Source organism: Arvicola amphibius, chromosome 1 (assembly GCF_903992535.2).
Source record: "Arvicola amphibius chromosome 1, mArvAmp1.2, whole genome shotgun sequence".
NCBI lineage: Eukaryota > Metazoa > Chordata > Mammalia > Rodentia > Cricetidae > Arvicola > Arvicola amphibius.
The window spans coordinates 107,010,484-107,038,042 of NC_052047.1; the positions used below are offsets into that span (position 1 = coordinate 107,010,484).

The 27,559-nt window shown below is 43.4% G+C and overlaps 2 protein-coding genes and 1 pseudogene across 2 annotated transcripts; 2 read left to right on the forward strand and 1 right to left on the reverse strand.

The window, feature by feature from the left end:
• Nucleotides 1-1,607: 1,607 nt before the first annotated feature.
• Nucleotides 1,608-2,558, reverse strand: LOC119804672 (olfactory receptor 52L1). The gene has a single exon (XM_038316221.1). The coding sequence runs from the start codon at nt 2,556-2,558 to the stop codon at nt 1,608-1,610; it is 951 nt and encodes a 316-aa protein (XP_038172149.1).
• Nucleotides 2,559-4,912: 2,354 nt separating this feature from the next.
• LOC119822050 lies at nt 4,913-11,728 on the forward strand (annotated as a pseudogene).
• Nucleotides 11,729-19,878: 8,150 nt separating this feature from the next.
• LOC119824555 (polyadenylate-binding protein-interacting protein 1-like) lies at nt 19,879-21,283 on the forward strand. Its single transcript, XM_038344748.1, has one exon. It carries the CDS (start codon nt 19,963-19,965, stop codon nt 21,061-21,063), a length of 1,101 nt encoding a protein of 366 aa, XP_038200676.1. The 5' UTR covers nt 19,879-19,962; the 3' UTR covers nt 21,064-21,283.
• Nucleotides 21,284-27,559: the final 6,276 nt, after the last annotated feature.

Consider the following 27,559-nt stretch of genomic DNA (forward strand, 5'->3'; position numbering starts at 1 on the left):
TTCCCCTAATGGTTATAGTGTGTCATAGCCTGGATTTCCCTAGGACAACTTACAGAGTTTACATTCTAGACACACCTACCTAATAAAAACATACATGCCTGAGTGGTATAGGAGGTTCTTCTGTTCTTGTGTTGCTTTCATTGGTTAATGAATAAAGAAACTGCTTTGGGCCTGATGGGGCAGAACTTAGGTAGGCAGAGAAGACAGAACTGAATGCTGGGAAGAAGGGCAGAGTCAGAGAAGCCAGGGATCTTCTGCCTGAGATGAACACGGGTTAGAATCTCCAGTAGTTACTGGCACGTGGCGATACACGGATTAATGGAAATGGGTTAAACTAATATGTAAGAGTTAGCCAATAAGAAGTTAGAGCTAATGGCCAAGCAGTGTTTTAATTAATACAGTTTCTGTGTGGTTATTTCAGGTGTAAGCTAGACAGGCAAAGGGCCCCTCTCTCCTTGCAACACCTGGGCTATGTATACCTCATATCCATTCTCAGTACCTTGCCCAAAGATGCCAGCCAAACCAAAGAAGTGCAGGCTCTCTGAAAGAAAAGCAATCATCCATAGTAAAATGTACAAAGAATGCTCAGAGCAGAAACACTAACTGTCTTCTTCACCACTTCTAAAGTGAATTCCCAAAACAGCCTACCCTCCTCTCCTGAGCATCATCACTCAATGGAGCAAAACTGTGTCTTCTCTGGGACTGACCAAAATATCATATAAAATATCTTATATATTGTAAGTGTGACAGTCCTCCAGCGAGTTTTTACCTGGTTCCAGTCCTCAGAAGTGGGTGAGATGATTGATGTCGCAACACATTTGCCATCTCCAAGAGAGAAACTCATTGAAAGTAACAAAATTGCTTCTACATTTACTGAACCTATGCACAAGAGCCTAGTGCAATTTTCCAGCTTGGATAGATTGAAATAATGTACAATACACCTAAAGAACAGGTGTAGTCAACGCTTTGCCTTGTCTGCTGTTTATGCTGAACAAAAACCATAAAAAAATTTAAACATGAGCTTCTTAAAAAGAAAATCATTATGTAGAAATAGAATAATTCCTAGAAAATCTCGTCCCTCTGAAGATAAGTTGCATGCAGGCCTAAATCACTTATGCTTGTTGTATGTGAATAAGTAACATCCACATTACAAGGAAAGGTGGCACTTCAGCCTGTGACCTTTGTGTCTCCTTAAAGAGACTCTGTGAGACAGTGAGATGCATACACTACATTGGCTTAGAGATTGTAAAGACACTCTGAACCCCAAAACAGGCACAGATGGGTATTTGCCATTCTTCTTCCAGACAGTATTACACGATCAGTTATTAGATTAAAGCAAAAAATATTCTAACCCCCAGCTCCCCTGACAACAGTGGAGAATTGTTGGAGTAAGAAAGAATAATAAGATGAAAGGGGAATATATATGAACACAGCTATCCAGATACATCTCAAATTGTTGAGCCACATTCTGTGGGTACTCTTTGCACAGACAACTAGGAGCAGGAGTATTCACTACAGAATGGCTTCTGTCCATACACTCCATGCCGGCCATGAGCTCTTGGCTGAGTCCTTGGCAGGAGCCTCTGTAGCCAGTGATTAGGACATGCTCAACTTGATGCTTTTATGTAGAACACCCTGAGCACTCGCTGGCGGATCTGTCGAGTCTTCACCCCATAAACAAGAGGGTTGAGGGCAGGGGGCACAAGGAGGTAGAGCGTGGCCAGCAGAACATGGACATGATGGGGAACGTGGTGCCCAAAGCGGTGAGTGAGGAAAGAAAACATTCCAGGTACATAGAAGATGAGAATGACACAAACATGAGACCCACATGTGCTGAAGGCCTTGAGTCTGGCTTCACCCCCTGGGACCTTCAGCACCGCCTGGAGGATGAGGGCATAGGAAATGCCAATGGCCAGGACATCTAGCCCAACCACCAGCAGGGCCACTGACAGCCCATAGGCTCGATTCACTGTGGTTTCAGAACAGGCAAGTTTTACCACAGCCATATGCTCACAATAGGCATGGCTTATGACAGTGGCTCTGCAGAAGACAAGGTTCTGCAATAGGATGGGAAATGGGGTGAGGAGGACCAGTCCTCGGACTAGCACCACCATCCCAATGCGCCCTATAATCCCTGGATGCAGGATGGTGGAATGGCGCAGAGGGTGGCAGATGGCGACATAGCGGTCCAGAGCCATGGCCACAAGTATGCCTGACTCCATGGAGGAGAAGGCATGGATGAAGAACATCTGAGTCAGGCAGACAATGTACCCAATCTCATGAGCAAGATCCAAGAGCACGGTCAGGGTTTTGGGTGCAGTGGAGGAGGCCAGGACCAGGTCAATAGCAGCGAGCATGGCCAGGAAGAGGTACATGGGTTGATGCAAGGATGAGTCAGTCCAGATGATGAAGATAATAGTCACGTTGCCCACTAGAGCAAGGAAGTAAAGGACACCCAGGGGCAGTGCTATCCAGTGCTGACTTTCCTCCAAGCCTGGAATTCCTACTAGGAAGAAAGAGGGCTGGGGTTGCCTCCAGCTGGAATTGCTAAGGGCCATGATCAGCAGTGCAGAGGAAGAAGAGTAAAAGACACTCAAGTCATGACTTCTCCATTCTTCATAGGCTAAGACACTGTGCAGATCTGGCTATGGTTCATCAGAATGAGGTGACTTAAGCTGCAACAAGAGGGGATAAACTTAGATTCAAGGAAGAAAACCTTTTCTGTATACAAATGTTTTACAGATGAGCCTTCCACACATCTGAACTAGTTTGAGTCCAGCTGTAATGTGAGGTAAGAGCAAACACTGAACACAGCTGCCTTGAGAGAGATGCTAACTCTGTCATTCATTGACTTATAATTGAAACTGTCTACCTGAAAGCATTGTCTTTACCACTGTGCAGGTAGTGCTGAAGGCTCTTCCCTGTCTCTTTGCCACTCAACTCCTGCAGCCTCTGGACGCGGTACTCAGTAGCTGCTCCTGAGACTGGCTGCATCCCAAGGTGTTCTCCACCTCATTTCAGGTTGGCTCCAGGTTTCAAAATCTTACTCCTTCTGCTCCCCTGTGTTGACTAATCCACTGCCTGGTTTTAACTAGTTAATGTGCTTCAGTCATTCCAAGCTCATCTTTGGTGCAAATATACTTCTGTGATGTACAAACCTGTTTCTCTGTTTGCTCACAAATATCCTCTATCTACTTTATCTTAAGATTTCTGTGAATAAACTCTTATTTATGTATCCAAGTTTAAACTGCCTTAGGTCATTCTTGTAAATGATGCCTGTTATCCCTTCCCTTCAACCTTCCCCACTGACTTAATCACCATTCTTTCCTTCTCGGTCCCCAGTGTTACGGCCTGACTTCATAAACCAACTTTCTCTTACCCACATTCTTCCAGACGTACTGGAAAAAATCAGGTTGGAGAAACATCAAGTGTGAACTCAAGCAGTGGTACTCTGTAGCTTTCTTATGCGCTTCTTTTTAATTTACTTTAAACCCTGACATCACAAATTTTCTCTAAAATCTAACTCTCATGTATATGTCCATTGCTTTGATGAAAGTCATACATGGAGCAAATCAGAGATTGGCATGCAAGTTTGCGAGATTATCTTATTGAGCTGTTTTCCTAGCGGTTGTGTCTGTTACACATATGTTTTACTGTCACTTTGTATTGTTGTTGTAATTATATGACCATACAGGTGATTATACAAAGCTTCTATGCTTCTTTCTCCTTCCTCTCTTGTCTAAATTGGTCTTTCTCATGAATCAAAATTCAGAGCTCACTGTCCTCTCCTCCTCCAGAAGGATTCACAGTGGTTTGCCAACCCTGATAATACTGTCCGTATTTTATGATCTGTCTATGTTTATCATTGGCATGCTGATTTGCCAGAATAATAAAAACCCTTTCAGTGTTATAGTATTTTATTTCAAAAGACAGAATCAGATCTCATTAAACTTGGTAGCCACAAGCCAGCCTGGTGGACTCTTCATAGTGTATAACTAAATTAAATTAAATTAATTAAATTTAAGCCATGTCTATTTTATAGTCTAGTAATAAAACTTTGGTGGACTACTGAAAATTTCTAAGCTTTCATTTCTCACCTGACAGTAAAGATCAGCCACACAACTTACTATAAATATTGATCAATGTATGCATTCCAAGTCTAGACTGACATTATTCCACAAGATATGGCTTTCATTATTACTAATATTATTACTAAAGATTATTAAAGAATGGTATCCCAATGTCTCTTCTTTTTTTCATCTAAAAATATCCTTCTATATTTCAAATGTCTGCTCTTGTTGTCTTGCGCAATACACCATGTTTCCCTCCATAAATGTTAACAGTGGGCACAGGTAAATGAAACAGGTGCCCTATTGAATCTGGTGAATGTGATTCACTCTTAAAGCACTTCAATTAAAGATTAGGTGATACATTTGTGACTATATTTGCCTTAAGAAAAGGATGAATGCTGAAATCGCATTAATCTATTCTGAGACTCATACATATACACTTAAAGAGTTAGACTGGACTCAGTTCTTGGGGATCCCGCGTTTATAGATCGTTCTGAGTGATTTAAATTAAGACAGCAATGACTGTGATATTGCCCCAAACTCTGTCTACAGTAACTACAAAATTCAAAATACTTAGTAAACACACATCACCCAGCCTTTAAGAATAAAGGAATAGTGATAGTTTGCTGAGAGATCAATGGCATTCTAACCACGCACACAGCTTCTCCCATTGGTGCTTGGTGCTCCACAGAAAAAGAAAGTTTGTTCTCTTTCTTAGCGATCCCATTCTGATGCAAGCCTAGCCTGCTTTGCATTGTTCAGCACAGAAGCTAATGTATAGCTCTGCATGTGGGAAGCGTGTCCACACTTTATAGGAGCAAAACCAGGGTAACTGAGGGGTGATGGTGCTGTTCCTCAGCCGCAGCTGCCTCTTTGTGTTCTGTGACTTGTGTGTCCAGAGGAAAAGTCTGGAGCTGCTCGTGTAAGTAAGTGGTCCTCTGTGATCCTTACTGAAAAGAAGAAAAACCTTTGTCTCCAGGAATATGAACAGAAAGATGCATTTACCTCTCTGAACAGGAAGTGGAAGACAGGAAAGGACCAGGGCTGTGCTTTCCTTACACCCATGCAGATCCAGCCCAAGCCATCTGTCATTTGTCCAGCCATGCCTGAGGGATGTAGGGCAGTCTGACACGTCTCTCTTTGTCCTCAGTTATAATTCTCTCATGGCTGTGTCTCTGCACTGATTACCTTGCTCCATAAGATCATCCAATCCCTGAACACTGGGGATGCCGTCTTATGGGAGTCTTCCCAGAGCAAGATGCAGGATACCTGGAATCCAATTGGTCCTGCGTATGACTGGCTAAGAAAACACTTACTCAAATGTTTAAATTACATAACAAGTGAGCAAGTACGCAAAGTCTTAAAAGACCTGAAATTATGGGAACTTGTTGAAGCAGAGGCCAGACTTCAGGGCTAAGAGAATAATAAGTAGGAGTGTCTGCTGAAAGGAGACCATTGAGCCTTGACATTCCCCACCCTGCAAGACACATAAGAATGTGGGCTCTGAGCCGGGCGGTGGTGGCGCACGCCTTTAATCCCAGCACTCGGGAGGCAGAGGCAGGCGGATCTCTGAGTTCGAGGCCAGCCTGGTCTACAAGAGCTAGTTCCAGGACAGGCTCTAGTAACTACAGGGAAACCCTGTCTCGAAAAAACCAAAAAAAAAAAAAAAAAAAGAATGTGGGCTCTGCTGAATCTCAGCTGTAAGAGACAAGGACAGAGTTCTAGATGTGTATCGAAAATAAGAGTAAGTAGCAGTCACTTCTTCGACTACCTGTAGTGAGCCCGGAGACTACTGTATGGGCTATGACATGACTCTCTCTCCTTAATCTCCTTAACAGTGACCTGGACTCCATGAAAGCAGGGGAAAGAGAAAGACAAGAACACAGCCAGAGGTGTAGATAGTGGGTGGATGATAATGCCCTGCTGTAAGAGGAAGACAGCCGAGTCGAGCACTCAGGCACGGCTCCAGCTCACATCTGAGAGAATCTACTGTGACAGCCAGGACACTGTCTTCCTTGTCACTGTGCTGTCCTCTAGATGTGTCTGCTGAAGCTGTGTCAGCGGAGGGCGACTCGGCAACAAAGAAGTGGAAAAGGGGAAAGTTGCCAGACTCAGGAAGGTTTTCTAAGCCTTCCTCCTCAGGTCACCCCCAGAGCTCCCACCTCCCCAGCCCCATATCTTCCAGGCACCAGTGCAGTCTCCGTGGTGACACTGCTCTAGCTTTGGAGACAATGAGGGAGACTTTGTACTCAGAAGGGCTGCATAGCAGTTTCTGAATGTTGAAAAGAAAATTAACCACATCACTCAAGGCCCGCACAGCTAATGCTTCCAAAGTTGTCAGCATAATTAGTAGCTCTGGAAGGACTCAGAGAAAGTCCCACATCCTCTTGCGCTAGTGTGCTCTGAGGATGAGAAAATGAAGTCACATAAAATGGCTGTGAGTCTCTAGCTGGCCGTGACATTGAAGTGCTCAGCCGGTGTCTGTGCACTAACAGTTAACTTGCAGCAATGTGTCCTCTGTGATCTCTGTGCTTAACACCCTCTGACAGTGCCAAGGCCAAGCCTGGGAAGAGCAACCATTCTGACTCAGGAGAAACAAATCCAAAGCTACTAAGGGGTGCTGGGCTGGAGAGAAAGCTCGGTCAGTTCAACACCTGCAGTGCAGGCTTTGTGAGCATGATGCTCCATCTCACTGGCCAGCCTGAGTCACTGAGCTCAGGGTCCAGTGAGAAACCTCTTCTCAAAACAAGTGAAGGGGGAGAAAGGCTGAGGAGGACACCTGCTATCTTCCTCTGGTATTTACGCATATAGGTGCTCAAACCCATAAAGGCATGTAGAGACACAGCACACAGACATACACACATACATACTCACACATACACAAACTACCAAGATGTATTAAACTAGTATATTTGCAGAGTTTCAGCCCCATTAAACAAGCAGAGAAAGAACTTGCCACAGTGATGTGGGATAAAGCCAGCTGTCAGTAGGCTTCCCCCAGCACCACGTTCCAAATCTGACCTTGTTTTTCACAGCAGAAGTCCTGTGCTTCATCCTGTCACTGTGAAAGCTAGGGAAGTACCTTCCTGATGTTTCCTCAAAGGACAGACCATGACTGTGAACAAGCTCTGGAAAGGGTGTTAATAGCCACTGGCAGGTCTCAACGGACTTGCAGGCACTTCTGGTCAAAGCCCACGTTAGCCTTCAGACTGACAGGAGAATCCCGGGGTAAGTCAACTTCCCAGAGGGATGGGTGGATAGGCAGGGAGGCAAGGCTAGTGGTGGCACCCACTCAGAAATATGTGGCTAGACTCTAGGCAGTGTTGAGTGTGACTCCTGAACCGAACTCCTGTGAGCTGCATCTCATTCTCACAAGCCAGTGTCAGGCCCTAGTGAATTCTTTACCTGTTATAGGTGCTAGAATCCTAGAATCAGAAGCATTAGCTGCTGAAAGCTCAGAATTGAGTCACTCTTCCACAGAGGAGAAAAAAATGAGGAGGCTTTCCTGCCCCAAGCTACTTTCTTTCTCCATTCAGCCCTCACTCAACTGGTGATGTGAAAATACAAAGATAAAACATACTTTGTTCACATCTGAAAACATGCTGAACAGTCACTGGACTCCAGAGGTCTTATTGGGTCACCAGCACAGCCGAGACATCCAGATCACAGCATAGGTTCATCTGCCCATCAGGTTTCCCACAGTCTTCCACATTAGTTCTCCCACATCTACTTCACAATAGATTCCCTTCATTTGAATTTGTACTTTAGAGTCTGTTTCTGAAGAATAATGCCAACTGTCTCAGACTGTGCTTCTCAAGGACATCGATTCCATCACTATACCCAGGTTTACAGTCTCCATGACAGCAATGCTTCAGTTCATAATCCTTTCCCTTCTCCTGTCAAAACTATTTCATTCACACATTGTAAAGCTACATCTGTTCATTCATCAAGTAAATGCATAGTTTTCAACTTCCTAGTCCCAGATTTACAGTGGTACAAAGGTGTTATGTATTCAGTCTAAGCCAAACAATTCAAATTTTAGTCTTTTCTAAGCTGATGTGGAGTAGTGTTCTCTTTCAATGCTGTACAGTGTGGTTGAACTCTAGTCTCCAGGTAGCCACACAACCAAAAAGGCAAAAACAAAAACAAAACAAAAAACAGCCCTGGTATCTGTGGTACACTGTACTGCTAAGCTCATATGCCCAACAGGTTATGTGTAAATATATTTGTGACTTACAACATCTTTGTTTTATGATGTGATTATTGGGCGTCACACCATCATGCCAACTCCATGCCATGTGCTAAGTGTGACACAACTGCCATTGTGAGCCACGGTGGTGTATTATATATTAACATATCGATTATGTATTAGGCAGTATTACATGAATATCAATAGCAATCATAAATGTTACAGATTTAAACCAAAATGTTTGATGATACATGATGGGAAGAGCTTCCTAGAGTAGGGGACTCAAGAAATACTTCCCTCATGCAAATAAGTGACCAGAAATATTAGTTAAAAGCAAATGTTGGTAGGCTAGGGGTACCCACAGGAAGAAAGAGAATCTGATGTTTTGTTTTTTATCTTTTGTTTTGTTTTTTGAGACATGATTTCTCTCGGTTGCTTTGCAGCCTGTCCTGGAACTAGCTCTTGTAGACCAGACTGGCATCAAAGTCACAAAGATCCACCTGCCTCTGCCTCCTGGGTGCTGGGATTAAAAGCTTGTGCCAACCCAACCTGGCTAAATCTGATGGGGTTTTTTTGTTTTGTTTTTTCTTTTATTTATTTATTTTTCAAAAAAAAGGAAAACAAACTATGTTTTTTTCATTATACATGCCAATCCAAATTTCCACTCCTTCACTTCCTCACATTCCTTTCACACACCCTCCCATCTCATCCCCAGTCCTCAGATGGAGTAAGGCACATTGCTTTGGGAAAGATTCAAGGACCTCCCTACTATATCTAGGCTGACCAAGGTATCATCCAAAGAGAATAAGTTCCTAAAGCCAGTACATGCAGTAGGGATAAATCCTAGTGCCACTGCCTGTGTCCCCTCAGTCTGCCAAGCCATGCAACTGTCAACCACATTCAGAGGGACTAGTTTGGTCCTATGCTTGTTCCTTCCCAGTCCAGCTGGAGTTTGTGAGCTCTCGTTAGCTCAGGTAGACTGTTTCAGTGGGTGTACCCATCATGGTCTTAATCTCTTTGCTCAAATTCTCATTTCTCCCACTCTTCAACTGGACTTTGGGAGCTCAGTCCAGTGCTCTGAAGTTGGTACCTGCCTCTGTTTCCATCAGTTACTGGATGAAGGTTTGTTAAGTTTCTGTCTGGTTGACCTGTCCATTGGTGAGAGTGGAGTGTTGAAGTCTCCTATTATTTGTGTGGGGGGTTTGATGTACAATTTAAGTTTTAGTAATGTTTCTTTTACATATGTGGGTGCTCTTGTATTAGAGGCACAGATGTTCAGGATTGATGGATTGATGTTCATCTTGATGGATTGTTCCTGTTGTGAGTCTAAAGTGTCCTTCTCCATCTCTTTTGATTGATTTTAGTTTGAAACCTATTTTGTTAGATATTAGGATAGCTACACCCACTTGTTTCTTAGGTCCATTTAATTGGAAAAACCTTTTCTCAAACCTCTACTCTGAGGTAATATCGGCTTTAAGGCTGAGGTGTGTTCCTCACACCTCAACAGGCTAGATCCTGTTTCGTGTCCATTCTCTTAGCCTGTGTCTTTTTATAGGTGAATTGAATTCGTTGATATTAAGAGATAATAATGACCCGCCCCTGCAGCCTTGGAGCTGGATGCTGCAGGCAGCTGCTTTGGGACTGTCTCGGGAGCGGGCCTTGGATTACTACAGGCTGTACGAAGACCGCCGGCACCCCTATGGCTACCCGGCCGTATGCGAGGAGGACCTGATGCCGGAGGATGACCAGAGGGCCACATGCAACCTCTTCATCGGGAACCTGGACCACAGTGTATCTGAGGTGGAGCTCCGACGGGCCTTCGAGAAGTACTGCATCATTGAGGAGGTGGTCATCAAGAGGCCTGCCCATGGCCAGGGTGGTGCCTATGCCTTACTCAAGCTTCAGAACCTGGACATGGCACATAGGGCCAAGGTGGCTAGGTCCGGCTGGGTGATTGGCAGAAATCCCGTAAAGATAGGCTACTGCAAGGCTAAACCCACCACCAGCCTCTAGATGGGTGGTCTGGGACCTAACACCTCGCTGGCAGCCCTGGGCAAGGAATTTGATCGCTTTGGGAGCATTCGGACCATCGATCACGTCAAAGGAGACAGCTTTGCCTACATCCAGCACGAGAGCCTGGACGCAGCCCAAGCCGCCTGTGCTAAAATGAGGGGCTTTCCCTCGGTGGTCCAAATCACAGGCTCAAGGTGGATTTTGCCAAAGCAGAGGAAACTCGCTATCCCCAGCAGTCTCCTTGTGTATTACCTCTCCCTGTGTATTATGAGCTGCTCACTGATGGATATACCCGGCATCAAAACCTGGATGCTGACCTTAGGGTGCAGGATAGGACCCCTCCACACCTTCTCTGTTCAGACCGGGACCGGACCTTTTTGGAAGGGGACTGGACAGCCTCAGTAAAAGTCTGGATCGCAGAAACAGCCTGGAGGGCTATAGCCTCTCAGTGCGCAGCTGGAGTGGTAAGCGCTGGGGAGGAGATGGGGACCGGAGTAGAGCCAAGCCCTGAGAAGAAAGACGCAAGTGGAGGAGCCTTTCCAGTGACCGTGGGAAGGCAACTCATTCCCCTTATGAGGACCAGAGCAGGACCAAGGGTGGGGGCAGCAGTATGAGCAAGGCTCGGACCGTACCCCTGAGCATAGCTGAAAGGAAAACCACTCCAGTGAAGGGACCAAGGAATCAGGCAGCAACTCCCTCAGCAACAGCAGACATGGGGCAGAGGAGAGGGGCCACCATCACCACCACCACGAGGCTCAAGATTCTTCCATGGAAAAAAGACTAGAGAGAGTGAACGCAATCATCTGACCACTGAGGCAGAGCCCAAGACTCTTAAAGAGCCAAAACACGAGACCAAAATGCTAAAGACTCTTTCCGGGCACGCTCAGACACTGCAGCTGGGTTGGAATGGGCTTCTCGTTTTGAAAGCAGATGTTTTCCAACATCTGTGCACATCCTAGAGGGGGACCAGGGAGTTATCAGCAGCCTCCTCAAAGATCACACTTCTGGCAGCAGGCTGACCCAGCAAAAGATTGCCCAGCGCCTTAGACTGGACCGGTCCAAGCTGGATGAGGTCACCCTCATCCAGCTTGGTCCCCATCAAGCAGGGGAGCCCCAACGGCTATGCAGTGCTCCTAGCCATCCAGTCAGCCCCCAGTGGGCCTGGCACTAAAGAGATGCCCGCGGTGGAACCAGGCCTACAGAGTAGGCTCCTCAGGAACCTGGTCTCCTACTTGAAACAGAAGCAGGCTGCGGGGTTGATCTGCCTGCCAGTGGGTGGGTCTAAGGGCAGAGACAGCACGGGCATGCTCTACACTTTCCCATCTGCGAGTTCTGACAGCAGCACCTGCAGTCGGCACTGCGGACCCTGAGCAAGCTAGAGGAAGAGCATATGGTGACGCTGCCTAGCCGGCACGTGCTCTTCCGCTGTGCTTGTGTCGCAGAGCAGATACGTTAAAATCTGCTCCCTTCTCTACCCACCTTACCCTCTGGGTTTGAATTCTCTGCTGGGTTGTTCTGGTTCATTTGGTGACATCCTGTCCACTGCTAAAACTAAGCTCGTGGGTCTGGGGCTTTTTGTTTTTGTTTTCGGGTTTTTTTACAAGAAAAAAACACCTGTTATGTTTCCCATGTATGAGATACTATCTGCTGTATTCTGTTTTTTATTCTTTTTTATTTTTATTTTTTGACTAACTGTATGGAGAGTTGTCAGTAAAGCTTTTATCAGAGGATGAATGTTTTAATCTAAAAAAAAAGAGATAATAATGACCAACGGTTGTTAATTCCTGTTATTTTTCGGTAGTAGTGTTTGTGTGCTTCCCTTCTTTGGATTTTGCTGGTGGGAAGTTATCTGTTGCCTTGTTTTTGTGGGTGCAGTTAACTTCCTTGGGTTGGGGTTTTCCTTCTAGTACTTTCTGTAGGGCTGGGTTTGTGGATACATATTGTTTAAATCTGATTTTGTCATAGAATGTTTTGTTTTCTCCATTGATGGTGAATGAAAGCTTTGCTGGGTATAGTAGTCTGGGCTTTCATCCTTGGTCTCTTAGTGTCTGCAGCACACCTGCCCAGGACCTTCTGGCTTTCATGGTTTCCACTGAGAAGTCAGGTGTAATTTTGATAGGTCTACCTTTATATGTTACTTGACCTTTTTCCTTTGTAGCTCTTAATATTCTTTATTCTGTATGTTTTGTGTTTCAATTGTTTTATGGCAAGGGGACTTTTTTTTTGATCCAGTCTATTTGATGTTATGTAGCTTCATATATCTTCATAGACATATCTTTCTTTAGGTTGGGAAAGTTTTCTTCTATGATTTTGTTGAATATATTTTCTGTGCCTTCTTCTACCCCTATTATTCTCAGGTTTGATCTTTTCATGGTATTCCAGATTTCCTGAATGTTTTATGTTAAAAATTTGATGTATTTAGTATTTTCTTTGACCACTGAGTTTATTTCCTCAATAGAATCATCAGCGCCTAAAATTCTTTCTTCTATCTCTTGTATTCTGTTGGTTATACTTGTCTCTGTAGTTCCTATTCATTTACCTAGATTTTCCATTTCCAGAGTTCCCTCGGTTTGTGTTTTCTTTATTACCTCTATTTCAATCTTCAAATCTTGAACTGTATCCTTCACCTGTTTGATTGTTTTTTCTTGGTTTTCTTGGGTTTCTTTGAGGGATTTATTAATTTCTTCCAATTTTTTACTTGTCTTTTTCTCCCTTTCTTTAAGGAAAATTTTCATTTCCTCTTTAAAGGTCTACATAATTTACATAAAGTTACATTTAAAGTCAGTTTCTTCTGCTTCTTCTGGTTTAGGATAATCAAGTCTTCCTGCTGTGTGAACACTGGGTTCTGGTGTTACCGTGTTGCTTTTTAGGTTTTTGAATGAATTCTTGCATCAGTGTCTACCAATCTCTTCCCTCAAATGAGGTCAGCAGTGTCTTTGTGTCTTGGTCCAATCCTTGCAATGGCTGAGGAGTCTCAGGAAGCCTCTGAAGTCTCTCTAAACCTGCTCTCTTGGTCTTCTTTCCTGGTTCTCTCTCTTGGTCCCCTCAGTGTGTTGTAGCAAGCTGTGTTTCAGAGTTTCACTGAGGTTGTAGGATGATAGATGAGTTTGGGAGCAGGGTGGGGCTAGTAGCTTAGAGGGCCCATTGGATGGTGTTGGGTGTATGGGAGCCTACCTGTAGGAAATTTTCCTGCTGGCTGGCTAAAAGCCAAGGGAGTTGGGGAAGGGGCCCTGGGTTTTGTCCCCCTGTGGAGATCCTAGAGAGTGGCAGTTCACTCACCTCTTAGTCCCCTCAGTATTGGAGCAAGCTGTGTTTCAGAGTTCCACCGAGGTTGCAGGAGGATAAGCGAGTTTGGGGGCGTGGTGGGGCTAGTACTTTGGAGGGTCCAGTGAATGGGGTTGGGTGTTGGGGTTTCCTATCTGCAGGAAACTCTCCTGCTGTCTGGCTAGAAAAGCTGAGCTGAATCTGGTGTTTTTAAAGACATGGAAGAATTGTGTTTTCATTCAGGCTCCTAAAATTTGGAGCTATAATAATATAAACAAGGGCCTGAGAGTATAGAGTCTTATGTCATGTTAAAGAGCTGTGGAAAGCCAAGAATTTAAATAGAAAGCAAGCATATGATCACAACTTCACCAACGAAATATCATCCTGGGGCAGAAATAGTTTAAAGAATGACAGTGGTAGACCTGTTGTAAATCAAATGCAAGGAACCCTGGAGATGTTCAAGGATATGTTATGTGAATAGATAGGGCAGGTAGATAGGGACCTATGAAGGATAAGGACATCCTCCAAAGGACATAAAAAGCCAGAGTTCAATGTATCATCTACATGTATACCAATAACAGGATCATGCAAGAGAAAATTTTCAGCATGTCATTGCTTAGTGAGAACAGTGAGGAAAGACCACCAGCTGGAAGGGGCAGGGAAAGATATGCCTCATGACATGGGCATTGGGGGTGCACTATCGTGTGCACAGGAAATGAACTGACAATGTATTGGAGCCAAGAACGCTGAAACTAACTATCAACCAGAGATATGAGAAATAAAGAGTCCCCACTTGACGGGAGTATAACATTGCCATCATATGCCAAATGCAAAGAATAATGGCATAAGCAGCTTGCACTTGGAGGACACTGAATGGGAACATAAGCCAGCTTCTTATCTCAAGGAACCTCAGTGTAAGAGCTGACTACTCTTAGGATCTGCCTTTATTTACAATATTTTTCATTAATTCAATATATTCAGAGAATTGTTCAAAGTTGTTTATCCAAACTCCTCAGAGACTTCTAAGTCCCTTGAAGATAACCTTCTCTCAAACTTTCACCCACCTAAAGCATCCACCTTCATAATCCTGAAATTATTCCTTTTCTCTCTGAGATCTTCATCTCACTAACATGCCGAAATTCTGAGAAATACTCCAATTTGAAAGAAAATGATGTCAGGAAACAGAAGGAGAATGAGTGAAGACTGGAAGACAAACACTAGTTTTCTGTTTGGTGATTGCTACAGACGTAAGTCTGCCATGCAAGAGCAAGCTTGTCATCCAGTGCTTTCTGCAGTGCCTGAAACAGAGCCATTTGAAATTACAACATTTGGAAAGAATGGAAGGAGGTGTCAATCATGATTATGATGGTTAAGATGCCAGTGTTTGTGATGTGATAAGGATGACAATGGTTTATTTCATTTTTATAAAATATAATGAATCTCCCCCCCCCGCCTCATCCTCCCGTCTTTGGGGCCACAAAATCCCAGAGCTCAGCCTGTTTGGGCGCTGGGGACCTGGAATTGAGTGCACCCAGGCCAGTGGGAGGTCCCCTCCTTCATTAGACTGCCTGCAGAAAGGCAGGCCCTTTGTCAGTGAGCTGTTTGGCCTGCAAGGAGACCTGACAGTCTGCCAGAGGATCCATCATTCATTGGGGTGAGTGAATTTAATTCATTGGGGTGAATTGAACTTCTAAAAGAAGACCCAAAGGGGATTATTCAGAGGAACAAATGGGCAGGCGCCAATGCAAGAATTCCTCCAACAATTTGAAAAACAACATGAAAGCACCAGAACCCAGCGAACTTATAACAGGAGGACTTGAACACACTAATCAAGAAGAAGTAGAAAAAATTGACTTTATGAAAGTAATAGAGTCCCTTAAACAGGAGGTGAAAAACTCCCTTAAGGAAATGGACGAGAAGAATAACAAAAAGTTTGAAGAATTGAGTAAATCCGTAAATGATATCCTAGGAAACCAAGAAAAAACAGATAATGGAAACAGTGCAAGACTTGAAAACTGAAATGGAGGCAAGGAAGAAAACACAACCCGAGGACCAACTGGATTTGGAAAATCTATGTAAACGAACAGAGACTACAGAAACAAGCATAACCAACAGAATACAAGAGATAGAAGAAAGAATCTCAGATTCTGAAGATACCATAGAGAAAATAAATGCACTGGTCAAAGAAAACAGCAAATCCAACAAATCCTCATCACAAAACATTCAGGAAATCTGGGACACAATAAAAAGACCAAACCTAAGAATAATAGGCATAGAAGAAGGAGAAGAAATACAGCTCAATGGTTCAGAAAATATATTTAATAAAATTATAGAAGAAAACTTCCCAAACCTAAAAAAAGATATTCCTATTAAGGTTCAAGAAGCTTACAGAACACCAAATAGACTGGATCAAAAAAAAAAAAAACATCCCCTCGCCATATTATAATCAAAACACAAAACATACAGAATAAAGAAAGAATATTAAGAGCTGAAAAGGAAAAAGGTCAAGTAACATATAAAGGTAAACCTATCAGACTAACACCTGACTTCTCTATGGAAACCATGAAAGCCAGAAGGTCCTGGATAGATGTTTTGCAGAAACTAAGAGACCATGGATGCAAGCCCAGATTACTATACCCAGCCAAGCTTTCATTCACTATAAATGGAGAAAACAAAATATTCCAGGATAAAAACAAATTTAAACAATACATAGCCACAAATCCAGCCTTACAGAAAGTAATAGAAGGAAATTCACAAACAAAGGAGTCCAGCATTGCCCAAAATAACTCAGACATCTAGCGACCCTTCACCAGCACATCGCAAAGAAAGGAAACACACAATCTCTACTACCAAATAAAAAATGACAACCGGGTCTGAGAGCTGCTTGGCCTGCAAGGGGACCTGACAGTCTGCCAGAGGATCCATCAATCTTTGGGGTGAGTGAGGAGTGAGTGCCCGAACTGCGGCAGCTGCCCAGAGAGGGACCACCGACATTCCACAACTCCCCCTGCCACCCGCACACTTCCTGCTCTTCCTGCAGGGGTTATTCTCCCCGGATACTGCCTCTCTCTTCCTGTCCCTTCCCAGCTTGTACCCAGAATCCTCCCCCCCTCCCCCTGCCTCATCCTCCCGTCTTTGGGGCCACAAAATCCCACAGCTCAGCCTGTTTGGGCTCTGGGGACCTGGAATTGAGTGCACCCAGGCCCGTGGGAGGTCCCCTCCTACATTGGCCTGCCTGGGGCAAGGTAGGCCTTTGTCTGAGAGCTGCTTGGCCTGCAAGGGGACCTGACAGTCTGCCAGAGGATCCATCATTCTTTGGGACACTGCAGTCCTGATGACGACTTCTGGATGTGCACTTTCATACCTCGCTGACCTCTCAACACAGTAGCACCAGTGATATTTTCTTAGTTGTTCTCAGGTGTCCTGCTCCAGTTCTAAGGCCATCCACCCAAAGGGGTCAGACTCTGGCCTCCAGGCAGGTCTGAGGATTCCTGCGGAGGGGTGCGGGTTCCTTCAGATTGTGCTGCCAGGTTCGCTGTGTGGTATTCCATCCCGCCCTGCCCCCACCTTGGCCCTTTTGTCTGGGCTGCGACCCTGGGCTGCCTGGAATCCCTGATCCTGTGCACTGACATTCCATCTGAACTGGTGAGTGAATGCGGACCCTGGGGCAACCTGCCCTGGAAGAGAGCACAGACCCTCTACCCCCACTTCCCTCTGCAGGCTTGTGTCTGTTTCTCCTGTCCCTGTGGCTCCCAAGCTTTCCCTAGTGTTCTCAGGTGTCCTGCTCCTGTTCTAAGGCCATCCACCCAAAGGGGTCAGACTCTGGCCTCCAGGCAGGTCTGAGGATTCCTGCGGAGGGGTGCAGGCTCCTTCAGATTGTGCTGCCAGGTTCGCTGTGTGGTATTCCATCCCGCCCTGCCCCCACCTTGGCCCTTTTGTCTGGGCTGCGACCCTGGGCTGCCTGGAATCCCTGATCCTGTGCACTGACATTCCATCTGAACTGGTGAGTGAATGCGGACCCTGGGGCAACCTGCCCTGGAAGAGAGCACAGACCCTCTACCCCCACTTCCCTCTGCAGGCTTGTGTCTGTTTCTCCCGTCCCTGTGGCTCCCAAGCTTTCCCTAGTGTTCTCAGGTGTTCTGCTCCAGTTCTAAGGCCATCCACCCAAAGGGGTCAGACTCTGGCCTCCAGGCAGCTAAGAATTCCTGCGGAGGGGTTCGGGCTCCTTCAGATTGTGCTGCCAGGTTCGCTGTGTGGTATTCCACCAGTTCAGTTCCACCTGAACTGGTGTCCTGCTCCTGTTCTAAGGCCATCCACCCAGAGGAATCAGACTCTGGCCTCCAGGCAGGTCTGGGGATTCCTGCAAGGGAGTGCGGGCTTCTTCAGATTGTGACGCAAGGAATAGGTCCTCCTCTGACACTGGGGAGATCCAACCAGTTTCAGTCACGGCAAAGATTGGTCTAGGACACCAAACGCCTCCGGGCTCCTTTTGAAGGAAGAGATGGGCAGGCGCCAATGCAGGAGCTCCTCCAACAACATGAAAGGCAACATGACATCACCACAATCCAGACATCCCGAAACAACAAGAATTGAACACCCTACTCCAGAAGATATAGAAGAATCCGACCTTAAACAGTACTTTATGAAAATAATAGAGGACCTTAAACAGGAGGTAAAAAACTTCCATAAAGAAATGGAGATGACAAACAAAAAGGTAGACGAAATAAATAAATCTCTCAAAGATACCCAAGAAAAACAAGAAAAACAAGAAAAAGCAATCAAACAGGTAAGGGAAACAGTACAAGACCTGATAAATGAAATGGAGGTTTGAAGAAAACACAATCTGAGGGACGACTGGAAATGGAAACTCTGGGTAAACGAACAGAAACTTCAGAGACAAGTATTTCCAACCGAATACAAGAGATGGAAGAAAGAATCTCAGACTCTGAAGATACTATAGAGGAAATAAACTCACAGATTAAAGAACTAAACAAATCTAACAAATTCTTAACACAAAACATTCAGGAAATCTGGGACACCATGAAAAGACCAAACCTAAGAATAATTGGGGTAGAAGAAGGAGAATTACAACTCAAAGGCCCAGAAAATATATTCAACAAAATTATAGAAGAAAACTTCCCCAACCTAAAGAAGGATGTTCCTATGAAGGTACAAGAAGCCTACAGAACACCAAATAGACTGGATCAAAAGAAAGCATCCCCACGCCATATAATAATCAAAACACAAAACATACAGAATAAAGAACAGATATTAAGAGCTGCAAAGGAAAAAGGTCAAATAACATATAAAGGGAAACCTATCAGAATTACACCTGATTTCTCAATGGAAACCATGAAAGCCAGAAGAGCTTGGATAGATGTGCTACAGACACTAAGGGAACATGGATGCAAGCCTAGACTACTATACCCAGCAAAGCTTGCATTCACCATTGATGGAGAAAACAAGATATTCCAGGACAAAAACAGACTTAAACAATACGCAGCCACAAATCCAGCCTTGCAGAAAGTAATAGAAGGAAAATCACAAACCAAGGAGTCCAACAACGCCCACAATAACTCAGGCATCTAGCGACCCTTCACCAGCACAACTAGAAGAAGGGAAACACACAAACTCTACTACTAAAAATGACTGAAGTTAACAACCACTGTTCATTAATATCACTTAATATCAATGGACTCAATTCACCTATAAAAAGGCACAGGCTAAGAGACTGGATACGAAAACAGAATCCAACATTCTGCTGTTTACAAGAAACACACCTCAACCACAAAGACAGGCACCTACTCAGAGTAAAGGGTTGGGAAAAGGTTTATCAAGCAAATGGCCCTAAGAAACAAGCGGGTGTGGCCATATTAATTTCCAACAAAGTTGACTTCAAACTAAAATCAATCAGAAGAGATGGAAAGGGACACTTTATACTCATAACAGGAAAAATCCATCAGAATGAAGTTTCAATCCTGAATATCTATGCCCCTAATATAAAAGCTCCCACTTAATATAAAAAAATAAATAAATAAAATATATATAAAAAAATATAAAAGCCTTCTCAGCTTGGTCGATCACCTTCCTGGACCTGGGGGGAGTTGGGAGGACCTTGGACTTAGCATAGAGTGGGGAACCCTGATGGCTCTTGGCCTTGAGAGGGAGGGAGGGGAGGTATGGGTGGAGGGGAGGGGAGGGAAGGGGGAGAAGGAGGGGCGGGAAGGGGGAGGAGGAGCGGGGGGAGGGGGAGGAGGAGGGAAGGAGATGGAAATTTTTAAATATAAAAAAAAAATAAACCATGAGAAAGAAAAAAAAAAAAGAAAATCTAGAGCGAGGAGGTCGGAGGCGCCGGAACAAACAAGGCCCCAGAGAGCTCCACCTAGTTCACAGGATAAAATCCCACAGCAGAACTCGGAGTCAGCAATGGCTAAGCCCCAGGTGGTTGTGGCTCCTGTGCTAATGTCTAAGCTGTCTGCGAACGCCCCCGAATTTTACCCGTCAGGTTATTCTAATTATACAGAATCCTATGAGGATGGTTGTGAGGATTATCCCACTCTATCAGAATATGTTCAGGATTTTCTGAATCATCTTACAGAGCAGCCTGGCAGTTTTGAAACAGAAATTGAACAGTTTGCAGAAACCCTGAATGGATGGGTCACAACAGATGATGCTTTACAAGAACTTGTGGAACTCATCTACCAGCAGGCCACGTCTATCCCAAATTTCTCTTACATGGGAGCTCACCTGTGTAATTACCTGTCCCATCATCTGACAATTAGCCCACAGAGTGGCAACTTCCGCCAATTGCTACTTCAAAGATGCCAGACGGAGTATGAAGTTAAAGACCAAGCTGCAAAGGGAGATGAAGTGACTCGAAAACGATTTCACGCATTTGTTCTGTTTCTGGGAGAACTATATCTTAACCTGGAGATCAAAGGAACAAATGGGCAGGTTACAAGAGCAGATATTCTTCAGGTTGGTCTCCGGGAACTCCTGAATGCTCTGTTTGCTAATCCTATGGATGACAACTTAATTTGTGCAGTAAAATTGTTAAAGTTGACAGGATCAGTTTTAGAAGATACTTGGAAGGAAAAGGGGAAAACTGATATGGAAGAAATAATTCAGATAATTGAAAATGTTGTCCTGGATGCAAACTGCAGCAGAGATGTAAAACAGATGCTCTTGAAGCTTGTAGAACTTCGATCAAGTAACTGGGGCAGGGTCCATGCAACTTCAACATACAGAGAAGCTACCCCTGAAAATGACCCTAACTACTTCATGAATGAACCAACATTTTATACATCTGATGGTGTTCCCTTCACTGCTGCTGACCCAGATTACCAAGAGAAGTATCAGGAGTTACTTGAAAGAGAGGACTTTTTTCCAGATTATGAAGAAAATGGAACAGATTTATCAGGGGCTGGTGACCCATACTTGGATGATATTGATGATGAGATGGACCCAGAGATTGAAGAAGCTTATGAAAAGTTTTGTTTAGAATCAGAGCATAAGCGAAAACAGTAAAGTTAAATCTGAGGCTATCAGGGTTTTTGTTTTGTTTTGGGTTTTTTTTTTTAAGTTTAGGTCTGGTGATTTAGCAGAACACAGGAAAGCAAGAAACTGTGTCAGACTTATACCAAATTAAGGATGTTGAGTTATGTTACTAATGTATGCAACTTTAATTTTGTTTTAACACTACCTGCCAAAATAAACTTTATTCCCTGTAACTTAAAATGTGTATATATATATATAATAGTTTTATTATGTACAGTTAATTCTACTGTTTTGGCTGCAATAAAGTAGATTTTGAAATAAAAAAAAAAGAAAAAGAAAATCTATCAATGTAATCCATCATATAAATAAACTGAAGGAAAAAAACCATATGGTCATCTCATTAGATGCTGAAAACGCATTTGACAAAATTCAGCACCCTTTTATGATAAAGGTTTTGGAGAGATTAGGGATACAAGGGTCATTCCTAAATATAATAAAAGCTATGTACAGCAAGCCGACAGCTAACATCAAATTAAACGGAGAGAAACTCAAGGTTATCCCACTAAATTCAGGAACACGACAAGGCTGTCCACTCTCTCCTTATCTCTTCTATATAGTGCTTGAAGTTCTAGCAATAGCAATAAGACAACATAAGGGAATCAAGGGGATTCAATTTGGAAAGGAAGAAGTTAAACTTTCATTATTTGCAGATGATATGATAGTATACATAAGCGACCCCAAAAACTCCACCAAAGAACTCCTACAGCTGATAAACTCCTTCAGTAACGTGGCAGGTTACAAGATCAACTCCAAAAAATCAGTTGCCCTCCTATACACAAAGGATAAGGAAGCAGAGAGGGAAATCAGAGAAGTATCACCTTTCACAATAGCCACAAATAGCATAAGATATCTGGGAGTATCTCTAACCAAGGAAGTGAGGGATTTATTTGACAAGAACTTTAAGTCTTTGAAGAAAGAAATTGAAGAGGATACCAGAAAATGGAAGGATCTCCCATGCTCGTGGATTGGGAGGATCAACATAGTAAAAATGGCAATTCTACCAAAAGCAATCTATAGATTCAATGCAATCCCAATCAAGGTCCCATTAAAATTCTTCACAGAGATTGAGAGGACAATAATCAACTTTATATGGAAAAACAAGAAACCCAGGATAGCCAAAAAATCTTATACAATAAAGGAACTTCTGGAGGCATTACCATCCCTGACTTCAAACTCTATTACAGAGCTACAGTATTGAAAACGGCTTGGTATTGGCATAAGAACAGAGAAGTTGACCAATGGAATCGTATAGAAGACCCGGATCTTAAACCAAAAACCTATGAACACCTGATTTTTGATAAAGGAGCCAAAAGTACACAATGAAAGAAAGAGGGCATCTTCAACAAATGGTGCTGGCATAACTGGATGTCAACCTGTAGAAGAATGAAAGTAGATCCATATCTATCACCATGCACAAAACTCAAGTCCAAATGGATTAAAGACCTCAATATTAATTTGAACACATTGAGATTGATAGAGGAGAAAGTGGGAAGTACTCTACAACAAATGGGCACAGGGAACCATTTCCTATGCATAACCCCAGCTGCACAGACTTTAAGGGCAACATTGAATAAATGGGACCTCCTGAAGTTGAGCAGCTTCTGTAAAGCAAAGGACATTGTCACTAAGACACAAAGGCAGCCTACTGACTGGGAAAAGATCTTCACCAACCCTGCAACTGACAAAGGTCTGATCTCTAAAATATATAAGGAACTCAAGAGACTAGACGGTAAAATGCCAATTAACCCAATTAAAAAATGGGGCGATGAACTGAACAGAGAATTCTCAACAGAAGAAGTTCGAATGGCCAAAAGACACTTAAGGTCATGCTCAACCTCCCTAGCTATCAGGGAAATGCAAATCAAAACAACTTTGAGATATCATCTTACACCTGTCAGATTGGCTAAAATCCAAAACACCAATGATAACCTTTGCTGGAGAGGTTGTGGGGTAAGGGGTACACTCATCTATTGCTGGTGGGAATGCACACTTGTGCAACCACTTTGGAAAGCAGTGTGGTGGTTTCTCAGGAAATTTGGGATCAACCTACCCCAGGACCCAGCAATTCCACTCTTGGGAATCTACCCAAGAGATGCCCAATCATACAACATAAGCATATGCTCATCTATGTTCATAGCAGCATTATTTGTAATAGCCAGATCCTGGAAACAACCTAGATGCCCTTCACTGGAAGAATGGATGAAGAAACTGTGGAATATATACATGCTAGAATACTACTCAGCAGTAAAAAACAATGACATCTTCAATTTTGCAGGCAAATGGATGGAAATAGAAAACACTATTCTGAGTGAGGTAACCCAGACCCAAAAAGATGAACATGGGATGTACTCACTCATAATCAGTTTCGAGCCATAATTAAAGGACATCGAGCCTGTAAATTTGGGATCCTTGAGAAGATAATAAGAAGGTGAACTCCCAAAAAAAGATATAGTAATCCTCCTGGATATTGGAAGTAGACACGATCGCCAGGCAAAATTGGGAACTTGAGGGTTGGGCGAGACTGTGAAGGGAAGATGGGGATAGAAAAGTGTGAAGGGGAGAATGGGGAGAGCTCGGAGGAATGGGATGCTTGGGATATACGAAGGGTGGATATGGGAGCAGGGAAGCATATATCCTAATTTAAGGAGCTACCTGAGGGTTGTCAAGAGACTTGACCCTAGAGGGGTTCCCAGGTTTCCAGGGAGACGCCCCCAGTTAGTTCCTTGGGCAGCTGAGGAAAGGGAGCCTGAAAAGGCCAGTTCCTATAGCCATACTGATGAATTTCTTGCATATCACCATAGAACCTCCACCTGACGATAGATGAAGAAAATGACAGAGCCCCACATTGGAGCACCGGACTGAGCTCCCAAGGTCCTGATGAGGAGCAGAAGGAGAGAGAACATGAGAAAGAAAGTCAGGAGCTTGAGGGAACCTCCAGCTGGCGACAGATGGGGAAGGTGACTGAGCCCCACATTGGAGCACTGGACTGAGCTCCCAAGGTCCTGATGAGGAGCAGAAGGAGCAAGAACATGAGGGAGAAAGTCAGGAACGTGAGGGGTGCGTTCACTCATGGAGACGGTGGGACAGAACTAAAGGGAGATCACCAACTCCAGTAGGAATGGGACTGATGGATCATGCGACCAAACCCGTCTCTCTGAATGTGGCCAACAGCGGGGGCTGACTGAGAAGCAAAGGACAATGGCGCTGGGCTCTGATTCTTCTGCATGGACGGGCTCTGTGGGAGCCTTCTCAGCTTGGTCGATCACCTTCCTGGACCTGGGGGGAGTTGGGAGGACCTTGGACTTAGCATAGAGTGGGGAACCCTGATGGCTCCTTGGCCTTGAGAGGGAGGGAGGGGAGGTATGGGTGGAAGGAAGGAGAGGGAATGGGGAGAAGGAGGGGAGGGAAGGGGGAGGAGGAGCGGAGGAAGGGGGGAGAAGGAGGGAAGGAGATGGAAATTTTTAAATATAAAAAAAAATAAACCATGAGAAAAAAATGACAACCGGAGTTAACATCCACTGGTCATTAATATCACTTAATATCAATGGACTCAATTCACCTATAAAAAGGCACAGGCTAAGAGATTGGATACAAAAACAGGATCCAACATTCTGCTGTTTACAAGAAACACACCTCAACCATAAAGACAGACATCTACTCAGAGTAAAGGGTTGGGAAAAGGTTTATCAAGCAAATGGACCTAAGAAACAAGCCGGTGTGGCCATACTAATTTCTAACAAAGTTGACTTCAAACTAAAATCAATCAGAAGAGATGGAAAGGGACACTTTATACTCATTACAGGAAAAATCTATCAGAATGAAGTCTCAATCCTGAATATCTATGCCCCTAATACAAAAGCACCCACTTATATAAAAGAAACATTACTAGAACTCAAGACAGCCATCAGACCAAATACACTGATAGTGGGAGACTTCAACACTCCTCTTTCACCAATGGACAGGTCAATTCGAAAGAAACCTAACAGAGAATTAAGAGACTTAATAGAGGTAATGAACCAAATGGACTTAACAGACATCTATAGAACGTTCCACCCAAACAGGAAAGAATATACCTTCTTCTCTGCAGCTCATGGAACCTTTTCGAAAATTGACCACATACTCGGTAACAAAGCAAACTTCCACAGTTATAAAAACATATTAGTAACCACCTGTGTCTTATCAGATCACCATGGATTAAAATTAGAATTCAACAACAATGCTACCCCCAGAAAGCCTACAAACTCATGGAAACTGAACAGTCAACTACTGAACCACAGCTGGGTCAAGGAAGAAATAAAGAAAGAAATTAAAGTCTTTCTTGAATTTAATGAAAATAAAGACACAACATACTCAAACTTATGGGACACTATGAAAGCAGTGCTAAGAGGAAAATTCATAGCACTAAGTGCCCACTTAAAAAAAACGGAGAAAGCACACATTGGAGACTTAACAGCACACCTGAAAGCTTTAGAAAAGAAAGAAGCAGACTCACCTAGGAGGAGTAGAAGACTGGAAATTATCAAACTGAGGGCAGAAATCAACAAAATAGAAACACAGAAAACAATCCAAAGAATCAATGAAACAAAAAGCTGGTTCTTGGAGAAAATCAACAAGATTGACAAACCCCTAGCCAAACTAATCAAACGGCAGAGAGAGAACACACAAATTAATAAGATCAGAAATGAAAAGGGGGACATAACCACAGACACAGAGGAAATCCAAAGAATCATTAGATCTTACTACAACAGCCTGTATGCCACAAAATTGGAAAATGTAAAAGAAATGGACACTTTTTTAGATAAGTACCATGTACCAAAGTTAAACCAGGACCAGGTAAATGCTCTAAACAGTCCTGTTAGTCGCGAAGAATTGGAAACTGTTATCAGAAACCTCCCTACCAAAAAGAGCCCAGGACCTGATGGGTTCAATGCAGAATTCTACCAGAACTTCCAAGAAGACCTAATACCTATACTCCTTAAGGTATTTCATAATATAGAAACAGAACAGTCATTGCCAAATTCCTTTTATGAAGCTACAATTACCCTGATACCTAAACCACACAAAGACTTAACCAAGAAAGAGAATTACAGGCCAATCTCACTCATGAACATCAATGCAAAAATTCTCAATAAAATACTGGCAAACAGAATCCAAGAACACATTAGAAAAATTATCCACTATGATCAAGTAGGCTTCATCCCAGAGATGCAGGGCTGGTTCAACATACGAAAATCTATCAATGTAATCCATCATATAAATAAACTGAAGGAAAAAAACCACATGATCATCTCATTAGTTGCAAAAAAAGCATTTCACAAAATTCAGCACCCCTTTATGATAAAGGTCTTGGAGAGATTAGGGATACAGGGGTCATTCCTAAATATAATAAAGGCTATTTACAGCAAGCCGACAGCTAACATCAAATTAAATGGAGAGAAACTCAAGGCCATCCCACTAAATTCAGGAACGCGACAAGGCTGTCCACTCTCTCCTTATCTCTTCAATATAGTGCTTGAAGTTCTAGCAATAGCAATAAGACAAAACAAGGGGATCAAGGGGATTCGAATTGGAAAGGAAGAAGTTAAACTTTCATTATTTGCAGATGATATGATAGTGTACATAAGCGACCCGAAAAACTCCACCAAAGAACTCCTAGAGCTGATAAACTCCTTTAGTATCGTGGCAGGTTACAAGATCAACTCCAAAAAATCAGTCGCCCTCCTATATACAAAGGATAAGGAAGCAGAGAAAGAAATCAGAGAAGCTTCACCTTTCACGATAGCCACAAATAGCATAAAATATCTTGGGGTAACTCTAACCAAGGAAGTGAAAGACCTATTTGACAAGAACTTTAAGTCTTTGAAGAAAGAAATTAAAGAGGATACCGGAAAATGGAAGGATCTCCCTTGCTCTTGGATTGGGAGGATCAACATAGTAAAAATGGCAATACTACCAAAGGCAATCTATAGATTTAATGCAATCCCCTTAAAGATCCCATCAAAATTCTTCACAGATCTTGAGAGGACAATAATCAACTTTATATGGAAAAACAAGAAACCCAGGATAGCCAAAACAATCTTATACAATAAAGGAACTTCTGGAGGCATTACCATCCCTGACTTCAAACTCTATTACAGAGCTACAGTATTGAAAACAGCTTGGTATTGGCATAAAAATAGAGAAGTCGACCAATGGAATCGAATAGAAGACCCAGATCTTAACCCACAAACCTATGAACACCTGATTTTTGATAAAGGAGCTAAAAGCACACAATGGAAGAAAGAAAGCATCTTCAACAAATGGTGCTGGCATAACTGGATGTCAACCTGTAGAAGAATGAAAGTAGATCCGTGTCTATCACCATGCACAAAACTCAAGACCAAATGGATTAAAGACCTCAATATCAATCTGAACACATTGAACCTGTTAGAGGAGAAAGTGGGAAGTACTCTACAACATTTGGGCA